The sequence below is a fragment of the Micromesistius poutassou genome (assembly GCF_964030765.1).
Source record: "Micromesistius poutassou genome assembly, chromosome: 12".
NCBI lineage: Eukaryota > Metazoa > Chordata > Actinopteri > Gadiformes > Gadidae > Micromesistius > Micromesistius poutassou.
Window position 1 is genome coordinate 16,021,748 of NC_140282.1, and position 19,938 is coordinate 16,041,685.

Consider the following 19,938-nt stretch of genomic DNA (forward strand, 5'->3'; position numbering starts at 1 on the left):
TAGAAACAGATTATAATGCAGAAATATACATTGTCGGTGGAACCCAATTCAACACAATAAAGTCTGCTTGTTTCTATACAATCTACAATAGAAAGAAACATAGTATAAACATAGTATAGGTTGAACACATTCATTTAAATCAATCAATGAGAAAGGGAGATGATAAAAGGACCAATAAATGTTAATTGTCCCTCCATTAGGTGAGTTAAACTCCACCACCACCTCCTCTTGTCCATCTCCTCTCCCCCTCCACCTACTCTCTCTCCACCTCTCCCACACGCCCCCTCAGTCTTTTATCTGTTCTGTAATAACAGCACAATCCACCCACTCTAAATATGTACTCACAGTTGTAGGAGTGACGACTTTTCATCTCATTATTCAGAAGCCCATCACGAATGCTTCCAGGAAAAAAATATATATATATATATTCTCTTCTTAGTCATACATGTGTCGTGAATGAACAATGTCTGCAACTCCTGGATTTATTTACATATGAACATGAAATATAGCACATAAAACACAGTATTTAGTTGATACAAATCTGGTTGTGTTTTATCTTTATTATACATTCTGATGCATTCTGGTGCTGTGTTGAGATCTGACAAAGTGGAAGAGACAGATAGATAGAGCTATTCCAAATATGATATATCAAGTATATATATATAATAATATATCAAGAAATTTCATTAGTTCAGGCAGGCCACTACACAGCCCTATACAATACTACACAAAGTAATATGTGGAACTGAATTATATGGCAGTAATACACCATAATATACACTTCTAAACTATACTACACCTTACTACATGGTATCATGGTAGCAGTCTGTCTGCCGGATACTACACTGAACATGAGACTGCATGATACAATGCCCTATTGTGGAACCAAGTGGCAGACTAGTACTGCACAATAATACACCATTCTACACAGTACTACACACAGAATACTATGTGGTACTGTGGTATGAGGCTGATAGACTAGTACTACACTATGCTACGTGGTACTGTAGTACCAGTTTGTCAGACAATACTGTATGCTGTGGTACTTTAGTACCAGGCTGACAGACTAGTACTACACCATGCTATGTGGTACTGTAGTACCAGGCGGACAGACTAGTACTACACCATGCTATGTGGTACTGTAGTACCAGGCTGACTACTCACCTTGGCTGGGAGGGAAGCCTGGTTTCTCCCACGCAGCGTAACAAGACCGCCGCCGGGCCATCGGTTCGTAGGCGGCGGGTTTCACCGCTCACATGTTCACGCACTCGCTCGCTCACTCCATCAGTCACTCACTCTCCTCTCTCTCTCTCTCTCTCTCTCTCTCTCTCTCTCTCTCTCTCTCTCTCTCTCTCTCTCTCTCTCTATCTCTCTCTCTCTCTCTCTCTCTCTCTCTCTCTCTCTCTCTCTCTGAAGGGAACATACAGGGTACGGGCCCCGGTCCAATCACCTTCTACACACAATGTCTCTGTGACATCATGGTAGTAGACAAGAGCATTTTGTTTGCAGTTTTATTGAGTTATGAATAATGATATCTTGCCTGGTCCTTGTTGATGGATCTTTGGTTGACTAGTTACCTAGACTGGGATTACCGGTCGGTTTGTTCTGTTCGTGGGCTGTCACAGTCGTAACCATGGAAACAGTCAGCAACACAAGCACATCATTCTCTTTAGAGTACATGGAACCTTCGTAAACTTTCCATATAATATTTCCATATAGTGTAAGGTATACTTATCTGGGGTATCTTACGTCGTTTAGCAAAATATGTTGGATTAATATTCGGTCTCAAGCCTTAATAGTTCCCTTATTGTGTGAATAGGATAATTAATGTGTATATTGGCCAATGTGACAAAAACACGCACATATGTGGACGTGTACGTCGACATATGTGTGTGTTTTTGAGCCTGTACATTGGTATGGATTTGTGTGCATGTGTTTGTTCCATCACTTGTCAACACACACTGACTTTTGAAACAGCGGAAGACGCTTCTAAACAACATTTGGCTATACTTTGGGTCATTAAACCACATGTAACTTTTACATTATCATGGATTAGAACATGAATATTGCAAAATATATTCATGACTTGTATATAACACGATTATTATTTTCTATGATGAATGTGGAGATGTTAGACTTCTGGAAAAGATAAATATCTGAATAATACAAATAATGCTTTTCAGGGGAACCATCCCACTCGGCTAGTTTCTAGCATTACAGAGTAGGCCTATTGCGTCATGCCATCTGCAACATCAAATTTGTTTAGGCAAACAATAAATTTAAAAAGTGGGATCGTTCTGTTAATATCTTTCGGGAAATGGAGTTGATGTGGCCGATGTGGTAACCATTAAAATAAGCCAAATTCCATGCAATACTGTTAGGAAAAGAGGGTGGTTGAATTTCAATATTGTTTTATTATCTGTCCAAAAGACATAAAAAAGATCTTGAACTTTGGGAATCTGGATGGAAGCTTCTAGTATGGTCTGATTTGGAGAGAGACCACTCCAAACCACAGGTTTTATTATTAGATCACATGTGTCTACATTCAGTTAACCTGGAGTCAGGCTGAATGGACCACTTTATTTATACACCCTTCAAAAACAAGGCCATTAGAATTGATTTACATTGTAGTACATTTTAAAGAAATTTTAAGAGATGATCGTTAAAACTTTTACGACTATCCTATTTTATTTTAACTTAAAAGTAATTTAGAAGAGAACTATTATATATATATATATATATATATATATATATATATATATATATATATATATATATATATATATATATATATATATGATTGTACTGAAAAATATTATATTGCAAGTATATATTTTAATAAAAAACTGCAGAAAATGATTACACTGGTTTCAAAGTGTAAAGCCATTAGGCAGACCTCAGATGTTTTTTTCCTGATCTTGGATGCATGAAAACCTCCTAATGCCTAAAAGCTCATTCCTCGCACCAACATAAACACCACAGCAGCCAAGCAAAGACTGGGGCAGTAGAGTCTATCTTTGAAAAACACTGGAGTGCACAACAACCACAAAACACAGTCCAGGCAAAACAGATGACCTCACCACTTGTGTGGACGTCCAGCACAGAGCCTATTTATAAAGCCGAGACTGATCATTAATCAAACCTTCACACTCGTCTCTTAAAAGGCGTAGCGGTCAATAAGTGTGACCAGAACACCAGGAAGGAGTCGGCTGTGCAGCAGCGTGGCCTCGCATGTGTGTGTATATGTACAGAAGCACAGCAATCTCCAAAACAAAGAGGTGGGGTGAGGGAGAGGGGTGGTGTAGTGGATTCACATGCCCTGGATGTGTGTATGTGTGTGTGTGTGTGTGTGTGAGTGTGTGTGTGTGTGTGTTGGGGGGGTGCTGAAGCTGTTCTCTCCTTGTTGGGTTCTGTTTGATGGTTAACCAGGGCCTCGCTGTGTGCTTAGGAGGCTTTGGAGCGAAGTGGAAAATCCCCCACCCTCCCCCCCATCCCAGGAGGGAGAGACAGAGAGAGGGAGAGAGAGGGAAAGAGTCGAAGAGAGTGGGAGAGAGAGAGAGAGACCCTCTGTTCCTCATCATTGTCAGTTCGTTCTGTCGGTTCTTTATCATGTAAACATGCGGTCGCCTGGTGCACGACTTAAAGATCATACATCTGCTCACCTCTTTCTGTTCTGTTTTCCCCTTCTGCTCTCGCTGCAGATGATACCACTTACACAGTTTGTTTTTTTGATGGAAAGATACCTTGACTTAATGATGCTTATGTGTGTGCGGGTAAATGTGTGTGTTTGTTTTCGTAATTTTCTGTGTATTTCTATCTGTGTCTGAATGCGTTTTCTGGCTGCAAACGTGTGTGTGTGTGTGTTTCCGCGTGCATGTATGTGTGTGTGTGTGTGTGTGTGTGTGTGTGTGTGTGTGTGTGTGTGTGTTTTTGTGCATGGATGCATGCTTGCATGTATGTATGTGTGTATGTGTTTGCGCGTGCATGTGTCTGTGTGGTGTGTGTGTGTGTGTGTGTGTGTGTCTGCGCATGCATGTGTGTGTGTGCGTGTGTGTGTAGGTAAAGTGGAGTGGCAGCCAGGCAGAGTACAGTCTGGAGGGGGAGTTTCCAGAGATGCTGTTCACCATCAGCATGGATGGAGTAATCTACCTCAATGCTCCCCTGGACAGAGAGACCCAAGACCAGGTCTGTATCAGTGGCACACAAACACCCATAGCAACACCAAGAACCACACTCCACAGTCTAACCCGGGCAGTGACAATCAAAACACCAACACCCATATCAACACCAAGAACCACACTCCACAGTCTAACCCGGGCAGTGACAATCAAAACACCAACACCCACATCAACACCAAGAACCACACTCCACAGTCTAATGGTGCAATCCATGTGTATGTTACTCCCGCCCGCACGAGTCGTAAGGTGTAAATCTCCTAGCTGTCTTGCGGCATTTCACGGAGGCACGCTCCCTTTTGGTCGTTGTATAAACCTTCCCATTCATAGTTCTGAGAGTAGACCGAGTTCAGTGAAGCTGACCGTACGACTCGACAACAAAAATGGCTGCGCCCGTGAAGAGAATTATTTTCTTTGTATTTGTACCACGTTGGTCATTTGAATGTAGATTTTAAATGCTCTTACACACTTTATTACATTGCTGCTTTATTCCGGTCACCAATGTGTGCATTGCGCGGTCTTGCTGTGCGTGCAATACAATGTAAAGTTGTGTTGTTTGTTTTCGAGCTGGTTTGCTAAAGAGGCTAATGTAGCTAACAACAACAATGCCTAGCCAATGAGGAACGGGAACGCTCTAAGCGCTGCAAGCCAGGAAATGACGTTACGTTCTCGCCAGAGTAGGGCGGGCGTACCGGTGTACCATACAAATGGATCGCAGCATATGTCTGTCTGTCGCGCACAGGTTATCTGTAACCTGCTTAAATGGGTGTGAACCTTCAATGCCCATCTTCATAAGTTTCACGGTCTTCTTAATTTTCTATTATTTTCTATTATTCTAGTTATATTATTGTTTCTGACACTAAAAGATGTACTAGCTTCTACGAAAGGAGAAGGTGAATGTGTCATATAATCAAGTAACATTGCTCTTGCTCAATATAGCAATAATGATAATAATAATTTTGGGAATCGCAGATTAGTCACTCGCAAGGAGTGGAGTTGTATTCATTGAGTCGTGTATACACCTTTATCAATTTGTTGAAGTTGTTATGAATTCAAATAAATATTATTGGATCACAAATATCGCGAAATGTGAGAGGCATGAGAGAAGCATGATACAGATACGCAAGCCCATTCACAGGTTTACAAATCTTTTCTGCAACCACAAAATACCAACTAAAAGTTCACAAATCTGAAATAGCACTACGAATTATGTTTCGTGATTCTACAATTCTGCAATTCTGATTCTACACTCACGGCTACTTAAGGAGGTGTGTGTGTGTGTGTGTGTGTGTGTGTGTTTGGAACCGTTTCAGTTCCAGATCAGTATCGTAGTGGAGCGACCGGACGGGCGGGAGATAGCCAAGCCAGTGGAGCTGAGGGTGATGGTGGGAGACGCCAACGACAACAGGCCCACCTTCCCCCAGGCCCAGTACCACACGGTGGTCAAGGAGCTGGCACACAGAGGTCGGCTTCTCTTTCTGGTAGTTTGTGTGTGTGGGTGTGGGGGTGGGGGTGGGTGTGGGTGTGTGTGGGTGTGGGTGGGTGTGGGTGTGTGTGTGGGTGTGGGTAAGGCTGCTCGATTTTGGAAAAAATGAGAATCACGTTTTTTTTGGTCAAGATTGAAATGAAACGATTCTTCAAACGATTCTTTTTGAGTTTGAAAATAAAATGCATTTAACTTGTCTTGAACTTCAGAATCCACTTTTTCTTTCTTTTTTTTTTCAAAATAATTGTTCCAACTCGATTTTATTAATTTGGAGATCGTTTGACCCAAGAATCAAAATCGTGATCAAAATTCGATTAATTGCACAGCCCTAGGTATGGGTGTAGATGTGTGTGTATGTGTGTGTATGTGTGTGTGTGTGTGTGTGTGTGTGTGGTATGTGTATCAATCCATATCTCTAGCTGTTTGTCTGTCTGTATGATGGGGTGCCTACCTGTCTGTTTTGATGGTACCTCCGCCTGTAAATTAGTTCTTGATTTGTCAGCCCTTCATCGATGTTGTAAAAAGATACCACAAAACATTGCCAGCCTTAAGAACATTATGATATTTCATATTTAGTTTGCACTCATGCTTAACTAACAGTTCATTTGAAACCATTGTGTATTTCTCGCCGCTCTTTCCTGTTACGATTCATAGAAATGAGGGGAAAGGTGGGGTGTGGACACACATCATCTGACCCATGTCCTCTATCATGAGAATAGGATTTTTTAGAAGTGACTATGGAGCAGGGCCAGCGAGGGTAATAACATGGCCAAGCAGGGGAAAGCTGATTAGACCTCATGCTATCGGTGACGGATACGACGACCAGGCCCCAATAAACACGTCTGGTAGTGTAGCTCTGTGTTACTTAACAACACAACTCTTTTTTTTTCTCGCTTTTTGGTCATTCTGGGAAAAGAATGGCGATGGACAATCTTTTTCGACTCAATGAAATCAGTAAGGGGAGATCAAACGGACAGGAAAAAAAACAATAGCTGATTCATAGATGTCCCCCTCGTTCCCATGCTGTTATTGCAACGTGTTGTGTGCTGAATGCAACGTGCAAAATGTTAGATGCTATGTGCTGCAAGTAACGTGCGACATGACATGTACATACTGTGTACAACATGCTGCACAACAATGTTGCTTTTGGTCCGTTTTCAGAGGGGCTTCCCTCGTTTCATTCGATTTACAACACAGACCCCTTCATCCCCCACCCCACAGGGACTGAGATCCTGACCGTGCAGGCGGCGGACAACGACGACCCCAAGACCGACAACGTCCGCATCTTCTACCGGCTGGTGGTCCAGATCCCGGAGACCCCCCGGGCGCTGTTCAGGGTGGACCGCGACTCGGGCGTCATCTCCGTCCAGGCGGACAGCATGGAGGGCACCGCCCCCCAGTACACCCTCACCATCACCGCCGAGGACGCCAAAGGTGACCTTGATCGATCTCGCGGTTTGAGTCTAGCCGTGCCGCCGATTAGGGCCGTGTCACTCACTCGCTGAAAGAAGAAGAGAAGACGAGTTAAGACTCTTGAGGTACAAGGAAATTGCTTCAACAGCTTAGTCATGAACCAAAATAGTTTGGATATAGTGAAGATAGTAGGAGTAAAAATAGTGGCGCGAAACATAGCATGAGCCTTAGACTTCATACAATACTGGTTTTGTGAGCTGAAGTCCGCATCTGGCTCACATTTTGAATCTGTGAAGATATTATAAGACGATTCTGGTATGGGTGCTTTGATGGTCAAATAGACGTTTCCAAGGCTACTATTACTCAGGTCTTTAACGGTAGCACCAGCAGCAATTCAAGATTCAATACTTTAATTGCCATACAACAGAAGTTGTTAGGAATTTGCTGCAGTGTGCTCTACAATACAACAGACAAGACAAACACCACACAAAAATAGGAAGCCAAAGACATAGACATAGACATAAGACATAGTACATACATGATTCATACATTCATTCATGGCTCGTCCCTACATAGGCAAGAGTGTAAAAGTGGCAAGTGACTTTAGTGGAAGTTCACCTAAAGTGCAGGTTTTAAGTTCACTTCCAAAAGTGCGAATGTGCAATGCCAGCAGTCGGGTTCAGGCAGTGCCGGCAGCAGGGCTAGACGATGAAGACGTGCTGAGGCGTCAGGCTGTGTGTACGGAGACTGAGAGGGTCTCTAGCTGATCATGTCATCGCTAGGTCTGAACAGCTCCTGCACGGTGGTCGTGACAGTCCAGGATGAGAACAACAACGCCCCGGTCTTCTCGCAACACGAGGTACACAAAAGAACACGCGCACACACACACACACACACACACACACACACACACACACACACACACACAAACATATAAACACAGAAATACACTTAGACACAGACAGACACACACACACCTATAAATATATCAAAAACACAAAGCAATGCAGTCCATCGTACAGGTCACTGATGTCACTCTCCCGGTCAAGAGACTAAAATTGTTCCCTGATCTCCCACTCAGAAAGATAGAAGGATATGTGTGTGTGTGTGTGTGTGTGTGTGTGTGTGTGTGTATAACTTATTTTCTATTCTCTGTGTTCTCTGAGTTTAATCTGATAAAGGCCTCTATCAAGGTCTAGTTCATTTATTTATAGACAACCGCTCCGATACGCACACACACGGAAACAAAGCCGTGCACATGAACACACACACACACACACACACACACACACACACCCACACATGCCCATGGACAAGCGAATGTGCGTGTGTGTTTTTATCAACCAAAGGTCAGCTGTTTTATAGTGGTCATTGCCTGAGCGGGAATTATTTTTTAGTCGTGGTATTATTGTGAAGTGTATGAAGGCCAGGTAACAATAGAGACTGCTTCTGACGTTCACATCACATTCATCCATCCATGTTCCCCACCACTCTTTTCTTCATCGGGATTGTGGGGATTCACTCTATGTCTGTGTGAATGAGATCCATCCTATTCACATTTCACCTGCAAATGATCACTTTATGTATTATGGCATACAGAGAAGGAAGAACATACAGATTTACAGATAATAATACTAATAGTAATGCTAATTAAAAGACATTCATCTTGTATAGTGCTCAAAATCACTTCACAGAAAAACACAAATGGAAAAGTCCCATTTAAGGGATCAGTAGGAATAAAAGTTTAAAAGAATAACAGAAATTCGGAAAGTGATATACTATTTTATCTCAAAGTCATTAGCCATTGTTATATTACCAAAGTGGAATTAAAGAACTGCATTGCAAGTGATATGATGAAAAAAAGCATCAGCTTGGTTCAGCATTACCTGATTGGCACACACACAAACACACACAAAGTAGGACCCCCCCCCCCCCCCCTCCCCCCCCCACACACACACACTTCTCCCAAGGTGGAAAAAACTGTTGAGCGGGGGTCAGGCAGGGCAGCCCTGGATTTTCCATGGTGCTCCATTGGGGGGGGGGAGGGGGGGGGTGCTGACGGAGTGATGACAGACCCCCAGCCAGGGGCCCTGGGACTGTGCTGGCCACATGAGAGAAGGTCCTCTTGGCTGGAGGAGCAGGGCCGTGAGTGGGTGATTAAAGGCCCGGGGCCAAAAGCACCGATACGCCCCCGAGGTGTGTGAGGAAAGGTCAGCTGATAGCGGCAGGTGCCGAGGAGCGGTGTGTGGAGAATTGATAGTATTTATATTGATTATATTATCAGTTCTTTATGTATAGTACACTTCCATCTCATTAGCTAGTCAGGTTATGGATACAGTATATGTATATATATATATATATATATACGCACACGCATTCAAACTTGTGAGATGCAAGCATTTAAATATTCATGCGTACGATGTAGTGAGTAAATCTAAAGCATGAACTTTAAGAGAATTAGAGACAGATATGCACTGTTCTGTTGTCCTTTTTCAACTTTTAACTTTACTTTTTGAAGTGATCAGGAAAATTCTAATTAGTATTCCCTATCTATATATGTACTCTGATACATAGGGAATACCGATATACTATATATATATGTATGCAATCATATAAATACTTAAAGGTTTGTTAAATTGTATTAAACACTATCCTCATTCCATTTTCCTCTCAATCCCATCTTCCCATCTCCCTGTCCACCACCTTTACCCCTCCCTCCCATGTTCCTCCCTACCCCTCCACCACCTCCATCCCTCCACCGACACCTCCGTCTCTATACCCCTCCACCACCTCCGACCCCACCCTCATCTCCCCCTCCACCACCCCCCACCCCTCCGCCCATCTCCCTCTCTACCTCTCCACCACCTCCACCCATCTCCCTCTCTACCACCTCCACCACCTCCACCCATCTCCCTCTCTACCACCTCCACCCCTCCGCCCATCTCCCTCTCTACCACCTCCACCACCTCCACCCATCTCCCTCTCTACCACCTCCACCCCTCCGCCCATCTCCCTCTCTACCACCTCCACCACCTCCACCCATCTCCCTCTCTACCACCTCCACCCCTCCACCCATCTCCCTCTCTACCACCTCCACCACCTCCACCCATCTCCCTCTCTACCACCTCCACCACCTCCACCCATCTCCCTCTCTACCACCTCCACCACCTCCACCCATCTCCCTCTCTACCACCTCCACCACCTCCACCCATCTCCCTCTCTACCACCTCCACCACCTCCACCCATCTCCCTCTCTACCACCTCCACCCCTCCGCCCATCTCCCTCTCTACCACCTCCACCACCTCCACCCATCTCCCTCTCTACCACCTCCACCACCTCCACCCATCTCCCTCTCTACCACCTCCACCACCTCCACCCATCTCCCTCTCTACCACCTCCACCACCTCCACCCATCTCCCTCTCTACCACCTCCACCACCTCCACCCATCTCCCTCTCTACCACCTCCACCACCTCCACCCATCTCCCTCTCTACCACCTCCACCACCTCCACCCATCTCCCTCTCTACCACCTCCACCCCTCCACCCATCTCCCTCTCTACCACCTCCACCCCCCCCTCCCCCACCTCCCTCTCTACACCACCTTCACACCTCCACCCACCCACTCCCCCTCTCCATCAGTATGGGCCGTACCACATCCCGGAGGATGCGTTGGTGGGTACCACGGTGACGGCGGTGGTGGCGGGGGATGCGGATGTGAGGGGAGGGGACAGCTGGCAGGTCAACTACCGTCTGGAGTCTGGGAACGAAGAGGACGTGTTCACCCTGGCCGTAGACCGCCACACCAATGAGGTCTCACTGGTCCTCTCCAAGGTGAACGCAGAGTAACTCTACCTCTCTCTCTCTCTCTCTCTCTCTCTCGCTAGCTTGCCCGTTCTCTCGCTCTCTCTCTCTTTCTAACACTCTCTATTCTCTCTCTCTCTCTCTCTCTCTCTCTCTCTCTCTCTCTCTCTCTCTCTCTCTCTCTCTCTCTCTCTCTCTCACTCTCGAGATTTTTTATTTTATTTAGATCCAACAATTGTTTCTATGACGACCAGTTTAAACAGCCAGTCTGTGGTCACTCAGCATGTATTTTGTTATTGTATGCAATGTAATGACAAGGGTGTTTTGTTATTTTTAAGTATGGAGCCACTTCAAAATATCTTTCAAGTAATCGCTAGCATTCATTCCAATTCATATTTTTCACATTCACGTTCCAATCCAAAGTTTTCCATTGATCTAACTATTTGAATGTATTCATTTTGTCAAGTTGTTTTAATTGTGATATAGGAAGTACAGGCCTAGTGTTACTAGTAGTTGTTTTAAATGTGATATAGGAAGTACAGTAAAAGTGTCACTATAGGATAGTTGTTTTAAATGTGATATAGAAAGGTGTGGTCGGAGGCTGGTGCTGATGCAGATGGTTCCAGCATTGAAAAGATTAGAACTCTCTCACTCTATGTCCCTCTTTCTCTCTCTTTCTCTCTTTCTCTCCCTATCTACCACTCTCTCTCGCTGGTTCTGTCTCTCTTTTTCTCAAAGATAAAAACATTCATGCACGTTTACACACTGATGCAATGGTCCCATTTACATTCTCATACAATATATTTTCTTACACAATACTACTACTCATGCTTACATACTCACCCACACATTCTCTGACGCACACACACTCATGGCCCACTCTCTCACTATTATTTATATAAAGCTGCATTGTGGAAGATACTGCTAGGTACCGCCTGTCTAAAGCCCCAGGTTGATTATCCAGGTGTTCAGATTATATTTCAGGAGAATAACAGACTAGACAACACAGGACTGTTTTTACCCAATCATCCATCATCCTCCTCCAACACCTGCAAAGCATGTTCAGAGAGGAGTGTGTGTGTGTGTGTGTGTGTGCGTGTGTGTGTGTGTGTGTGTGTGTTTGTGTGTGGGAGTGTGTGTGTGGTGGGTGGGTGGGTGGGTGGGGGTGGAGGGGGTGAGAGGGGAAGAGACTGAGAGAAAGGGGTTTATCTCATATTACATGCTTACAAAAATAGATTATAAACACATTTCCCTGGTGCAGCACTTGTGCAGCACTGCGACCACACCATTAGATACGATGACTAGGGGGAATAGACACTTTCATTAAACATTCACATGCACACGTGTGTAAGTATGTGTGTCTGTGTATGCCTTAGATAATTCATCATTGGCAAATGTGACCTAATAAGCCGAAAGCTGATTCAAATATCACTGAAAGGACACCCGTGGTGTGTTTTATAGCTGGGATGACTAGGAGAGCCCTCTGGAACCTCTCCATTATTAATAATACCCCCACCGCCCCCCCCCCCCCCCCAAGCAGAGGAGTCAGGTTGTGTGAACAGACATTAACGGTTAAAGCACTTTAGCGACGGTCTAACGAATCGTAAACAGGGAGAGGAAAGGAATGTCTCGTCTCTTGGAAAACAACACAGCCTGTTCTCCAGGATTCTAATCAATCTCATCTATTGGCCCGCCTCCCCTCCACCCCCTCTCCTCCTCCTCCTCCCCCGCCAGACCGCCTTCCTGGTGTCTCTCGTCCTGTTTCTCGCTCACTCTTCACGTATGAAGCTCCATCCCTTTATTTCTCACTCTCTCTTTCTCTTTATCTCACTAACTCTCTTCATCTCCATTACTTGAAATGGATGGATGGATGGATGGATAGATGGACAGATTTAAGTCTAAATGGATGAATTAACGCATGCGTGGCTGGATGAGTGGAAGGTTGGATGAGTGGATGAGTGAATGGGTGGATGGTTGGATGAATGGTTGAATATAAGACTTAATGGGTGGATGGTTGTATGGATGAATGTGTGAATGGATGAGTGGATAAGTAAAAGGAGGGATACATAGATGTGGATAGTGGATTCATGATTTATCTTGGTGGCTCATATTACCTACAGTTATATATAATAGTAAAAGTAAGTAGGTACAACTTTATTTATATACAAAAGCTGTCTCCATCTCTAAATTGCAATTCCAAGATTAATCGTTGTTTTAGCTTAGCTTTGGCTGTGGAGCTATTACGAATCAGGATGAGGCGTTTTAGCTCCAGTAGAATCTACTACAATTTGAGTTTATTGAGTTTGTTTGCCTGCTTCCATGGCTCCAGCACACTGTGTTTGTGTGCCAAAGTGTTTCATTGCTGTTAACCCCGGAATGGGCAAAGGACAACATACTGACTGTAGAATTGTTGTCAGAGAAGCCACTATTTAGACTTGTTTTCTATATCTTTTATTAAATATAATTGAATCCTTTTATGATTTGTACAGTGAATGTGCAGCTCCTTTAACAGCGGATGGATTTAACAGAGGATGCATTTTGTACAGCTGAAGACCTGACAGGGCAGCCAGCTAAGGCAAGGGAAGAGGGCTTTGCCGTATCAAGATGAGAAAAAATGATTTCTGCGTCAGAGGCCGGTAATAATTCCCTTCTTGCAATATCCTGTGAGTTATCTTTTGAGTTGAGAGACACAGGACTGATCTAGTTAGTTGAAATAAAAAAAATAACGCACAGATTCCTAGCCTTTGGTTTGACATTGGGAGCAATCCGACTAATACACTGGAGAAATGTAATATGTAATATTTTCCTGGCTGATAAATTTGTTTTCCATGAGAAATTAGTTGAGTCCCATCCAGTCCTTTAAAATAGCTAAACAGTTGTGAAGAGTGACTATGTTGCTGGCTTTACTGATAAATATAGCTGAGTGTAATCTGCATAACACTTGTGGGATATACAACCAAAGCGTCAGATTAACTGCCCCAAAGGGAGCACGTTCATCCAAAGGATAGGACAGAGATTTGACTCCTGTGGCAACCTATAGTGGAGCGGGTTAGGTCAAAAAAGGTACCCATAGAGACTGAAAAACATATACAGTATATTTGAAAGATATGGCACAAACCACTCCAGGGCTTTCCCTGAGACACCAGCCACATTGAGTCTATTAATTAGGATGGTATGACTATTGGTATCAAAGGCAGCGTGGCGCAAGTCAAGTTAAACCAAGATGGAGTGTTACCCCCTACACATTTATGAACATAGTGATTCAGAAAATTCAGCTTAAAAGCTATCGATAAGGGGGGGCGGTAGAGGGAAATACAACAGACTGGGTTTGACAGTGGACTTTAAACAGGAGCATCCCAAAGCTCTGAACATTATGAACGCTGATGTGTTCAGCAAGTCACAGCAGTCACAGCAGGGGGAACAGGTCAGTAGGGAGACAGAGAAGATGGACAAGATGACCAATGTTCTATTGAGCCTGGGTGAAAACTCACACCGTTGCCACGGTTACTGTACCAAGCAGTGGGCGGGGCATACCGAATTGGCTTGGAGGGGAACCAGAGGTGATTCATGCACACAGAAGACCGTATGTGGAAGAGAGAGGAGGGGGGGGGGGGGACGGGGAATTTTCATGTTTTGTTTCCAAGCAGTGTACCAAGCAAGCAGTGGGTGGGGCCGGCCTCGTGGCTTGGAAGGGAATCAGAGGTGATGCATCACACAGAAGATGTGTGGCGGGGGGGGGGGGGGGGGGGAAACTTCTGGGACTTTACTGAGGCTCTACAGCGTCTGACTCAAATTACTATCACTTTGATTCTTTATGCCAGGAGCATTACCAGAAGTATTGTCATCTAGCACACCCACACACAAACACACACACACACGCACGCACGCACGCACGCACGCACGCACGCACGCACGCACGCACGCACGCACGCACACACACACACACACATACAAACAGTCTCACTTGCTCTCCTATACAAATATACACACTCCCATATTTACACTTTCCTTGCTGTCTTACACACTCACATAGAAACATAATTTCTCTCTCAAACAAATACATGTACACACACACACACACACACACACACTGTTCCTCTCTCAAACACACACACACACACACACACACAGACACACACAGATATTTTACAGGATTACTTACATCCCTTCAGTGACAGGACTCCGGGATGCAGGCCGCATCCTCTTCTGTACACATGTGATCACTACATATTATATCAGTACACATGTTACACACCTGTGCCAATGATTATTCATGTATTACATGTACGTTTTTGCCCATTGCTTGAACACTATAGAGACATGCTTAACACAACTTGAAGTTTTTGTTACTATACCTTAAACACGTGTAACCATACCTTAAATAAAAGTGCTGCTTTGCACTTTAGTTGCAACATACATTAAGACACTTAGTTCAAAAATGAAATCTCAGCGTACCATTGGGGAAACACATCTATTCAAAACACAAAACACATTGGTAATACTTAGATACACACCTGTAAACACTTACTTACAAAACTGAACACCAATCAGCCAGCTACAAAAAGGCCAAAGGGCAATTGTGCACATCCAGGGGCAGTGCGGGGGAAATATCTCATTGTGTGCTGCCATAAGCCTTCGAGGGTAACTGCACCATTATGCAAAAGTAGGTCCCTACAATACCCAACATATCACCACTTTTCTAGATGCACTTGATGATGCAGCTGTACAGGACGGATCAGAGCAGCCCAGGTTTGTTGTTGTCTGGGATAATGTTAGTTTCCATCGGGCTGTTTTGGTCCGGAACTGGTTCACCAACCATGAACAATTTGAAGTCGTATACTTGCCCCCTTACTCGCCATTTCTAAACTATAAACTATTTATATATGACAACCACATGCCCGCATGCCTCTTCTGCAGGCAATGGAACCGGCCGAGAGACATTGAGGTAAGGTCGATCCATGGATGGATTCGGCACACAAGGCTAGGATCCATAAGCCCTCCCACACACAATTGCCGTGTTTTTCTGTGTTTACAGTACTGTAGTGTATTTTTGTTTTATTTTTGCTTAAACTGAATTTACTTCATTGTAAAGTACCATACTGCAATGTACAGTATTGAGTATTTGATTTTTTGGTTGTTGTAAAAACGTGCTTTCTGTGGAACTGAAGAAAAACAGTGAACATGAAAGACTGCAGTGTTTTAAAGTAGACTAGTGTGTTGCTGCTGATCTGAACGTGTATTCATATGATGCAAGTGTGTATCATTTTGTCATCAGAGTGACATTTTGACAAAGGATCGTTAGGTTTCGATAGCAGAGTTTCAATTTGACATAGATGATAGATAATAATATAATAATCTATAATGATAGATGATGAATGATATATTTCCCAGTGTTGTGTCTTATTTGCTTGTGTGTTGAATTTTGACACAATGAGCTAAGTTTTGCAAAACGTGTTCAAGCAACGGGCAAAAACTGTAAGTCATAATGGGATTACTGTGTTAAAATGTGTTGTATGCGTGTATGCGTGTGTTGGTGTGTGTATGGGAATGTGTCTGTCTGTATGTATCCATGTATATCTATGCATGGTTGTGTGTGTGTGTGTGTGTGTGTGTGTGTGTGTGTACGTCAGTGCATGTGTGGGTGTGTATGCGTGTGTGTGTGTGTGTGTTTGTACATATACATGTGTGTGTCTGTGTGTTTGTATTATGTGTATGTGTGTGTGTTTGTATATTTGTGTGTGCGTGTGTCTGTGTGTGTATGAATGTTTGTGGAAGTGTGTGTATATAGATGTGTGTGTGAGTGAGTTTTAATTTGTATGAATGTGTGTGTGTGTGTGTGTGTGTTTGGTTTATGAATGTTTGCGTGTGTGTGCGCGGTGCAGGTGCTGGACTTTGAGCGTGAGAGTGAGTACATCCTAGTTCTCAGCGCTCGCAACCCAGTGGCTCTGGTCCGCGGTCGCTACGGGCCCGCCTCCACGGCAACCGTCTCCATCTACGTCGATGACATAAACGAAGGACCGATCCTGTCGCAAAGCCACTATGAGGTCACAGTCAGGGAGGGGGAGGAGCCTGGCCGGGTCATCGCCACCATCCGGGGTCATGACCCTGACTCCCATCCAATCAGGTGAGCTCTACATTTGACCTTGGAATTACCTCGACATTGGAAACATGAGTAGGATAGCGTAGTGATCCGGGTGTTTGACTCTCAGCCTTAAAGGGCCCATGTCACACCACCAGGTGTGAGTGTGAGTAGCCGTTACACGCCGTTGAAAATCGGGCTCTTCTGACATCACGAGTTGGCGTGTCCACCTAGACGTGTGCTGTGATAGATCAGTCTACCAGCCGACCCATTGTACTGTAGCAAATGTTGCTCGTCTATCCAGCACACATCTAGGTGGACACTCCCACTTGTGATGTCAGAAGAGCCCGATTTTCAAAACGGCTTGTAACGACTAATCACACTCACACCTGGTGGTATGACAAGTGACCTTTAAAGGTCGTTCCAATTACCTGTAGGCAACCTTCAGCCAGATGGCTACCTCTGTACCTGGTCCTTAATGACATCACACTAATGATCAATTGTTAGATGATGGATAAAAGCAATGGTTCAAAGACTTTGGACATTTTTTGACATACTCTATGCATGGCCTTGTGTTTGAAGGTTATTATAAATAAACTTTCCTTGCCTCTAGCTCGGGAAATACAAAGTGTTCTCATTCAGGACAGGGAAGCTCCTTGTGTTCTTGTCATACTGGGTGAAATCATTTTCACCCCGTTTATTTGACGCTACAGGAAAAAAAAAAACATTAAGTGTCATACAGAGAGTTTGGCCTGCTCACTATTCCCAGGGTTCGAACTAAGCAAGGTGAAGCGTCTTTTTACATTTTGATCTACACCGCCACACATCTGACAACAAACTCCAAGACCACGTGAGGTCCGCCTCTATGTTCACTCATTTGATTTGCCCTTTCAATATTACAATAAACAGGACTCCTGCCTTGACTGTGTCTCCTGCTCTCATCCCACCCGGTCTAAAACGTTGTGCTCCGTCCCTCTCGTGTCCAGATACTCCCTGAGAGGAGACACAAAGCACTACTTCTCCATCGGGAAGTATTCGGGCGAGCTGAAGACGGTGCAGGCGCTGGACCGGGAGGAGAACAGCACCTACACCATGGAGGTCATCGCTGTGGACGGACGTAAGACGGCTGCCCGGGATAACAGCGGTTTGCTTTGACTTAGGCTAAGTTAAGATACCGCAAAAATATTCATATTCATATTTCATCCGAGACTGGAAATACTGGACAGTACAGTACAGTACAGTGAATGTACAGTGAATTCACTGTGCAGTGAATTCAGTGACAGGTCATTAAGGTGCAGATAGGGGTTAGACAGTGAATACGTTGATGTTTTGGGACCACAGTGGTTGGAACGAGCTCCCTGCCGATGTCAGGGTCGCAGAGTCGCTCACCAGCTTCCGCAAAAGACTCAAGACTCACCTGTTCAGAGTTCACCTAGACTCTGCATAGCCATTCAGTCCCCCTGCCCACTATTGTCTGTTCTACGTCCTGACACTTGAACGCACTTAATGCATGTTGTATTCATTCATTGTACTTAATTGTGTAGCATGTACTTAATTGTGTAGCATGTACTTAATTGTGTAGCATCTGCAGTAGCTAGCTATCACTGCTGTATACGGGGAATGGGTTAGCCTAGCGATTGTCAGTACTTGCACTTGGTTCTATGAACATCTTTACTGTACCGACGGCGATATATTGTTTCACTTCTTATGACAAATGTACTTATTGTAAGTCGCTTTGGATAAAAGCGTCTGCTAAATGCCCTAAATGTAAATGTAAATAATTAAGGGTCAGGTAAGAAGTGTTAGACAGTGAATACAGACACAGGTCATTAAGTAGTAGGTAGGGGTTAGACAGTGAATACAGTGACAGGTCATTGAGGGGCAGGTAGGGGTTGGACAGGGAATACAATCACAATGTAATTAAGGAGCAGATTTGGGTTAGACAGTGACTACAATGACAGGTAATTAAGGGTCAGGTAAGTGTTAGACAGTGAATACAGAGACAGATCATTAAGGAGCAGTTAGACGTTAGACGGTGAATACAGAGACTGGTCATTCAGCTCGATGTAAAACAACCCTAATCACTAGACTATCCTTCCCTAAATGTAATGTCATATCAGGATTATTTAACAATCGGTAAAGTTTCCCACTGTCTGAAATAGATGGAATGGTAAAAACAAAAAGAAGAAAGAAAACATTAATGTAGCAGCTGTAAGTTATGAGTCTGAATACTAATTTGAAGCATGTAGCCGTGATGACAGTATCGCCTTGGCATGTGCTTCAAAGCTCCATTGCTCATGTAGCCTGTTCCTCAGGGCTATATTTATACTTAAGATACAATTAAGAGAAACCTTGAGGGGCGGGAATGGGCTAGCGGCAGCTTAAGTGTTTGCTTTCACAAAGACATCAGCCAGGCACCACCGTCATCGTCCTCTGTCAGAGACGAGATGTATAATTTCAGTCATCATCTTTGCTGGCGAATCGCACGTCAAAGTCTTCTAACCAGTGCATCCCAGACGTTGGTCCATGGTTCAGATGAGTTGAAAATGAATCCATCTCTGGCATTTCTAGATGACAAAAAAACATTGAATGTGATTCAATAAGATGCCACACAACAACACATGAACGGTAACACACCGTCGCCTGACCCCAAACGCATGACGCATTTCTTCCCCTTGCCTGTTTATGCCTGTTGGTCTTACTTTGTACACTCAAGGTTGACATTGAATGGTGTACAGTTACGTGATATTATATACATGGAGACATAGAAATACATTTGACACTTGAATGAACAATAACCATATCAGGTTTGCAGAATGTATCTGAATGTATCTATGTATCTATGTAGCTGAGTTGTCGAACCCTGGGGTCCAATTATCATAAAATAAATTGAATAAATACATAGCTTTATATAGGTCTCCGTGGTTCCTCTAACTCACCCTGATAGAAGTGAAAATGGTTTGAACTACCTTACCTGCATGG

General features: G+C 44.0%; 1 protein-coding gene across 1 annotated transcript in view; it reads left to right on the top strand.

Moving 5' to 3' along the window:
• cdh16 (cadherin 16, KSP-cadherin) overlaps positions 1 to 19,938 on the top strand; it is a gene marked incomplete at its 5' end in the record, with an annotated part of 34,075 nt that overhangs the window by 4,745 nt on the left and 9,392 nt on the right. Inside the window, 7 exons of the mRNA XM_084475796.1 lie at positions 4,060 to 4,185; positions 5,489 to 5,639; positions 6,883 to 7,095; positions 7,857 to 7,933; positions 10,716 to 10,907; positions 16,760 to 17,001; positions 17,943 to 18,073. Of these exons, the coding sequence (XP_084331922.1) occupies positions 4,060 to 4,185; positions 5,489 to 5,639; positions 6,883 to 7,095; positions 7,857 to 7,933; positions 10,716 to 10,907; positions 16,760 to 17,001; positions 17,943 to 18,073 (1,132 nt within the window). The remainder of the gene's footprint in view (positions 1 to 4,059; positions 4,186 to 5,488; positions 5,640 to 6,882; positions 7,096 to 7,856; positions 7,934 to 10,715; positions 10,908 to 16,759; positions 17,002 to 17,942; positions 18,074 to 19,938) is intronic.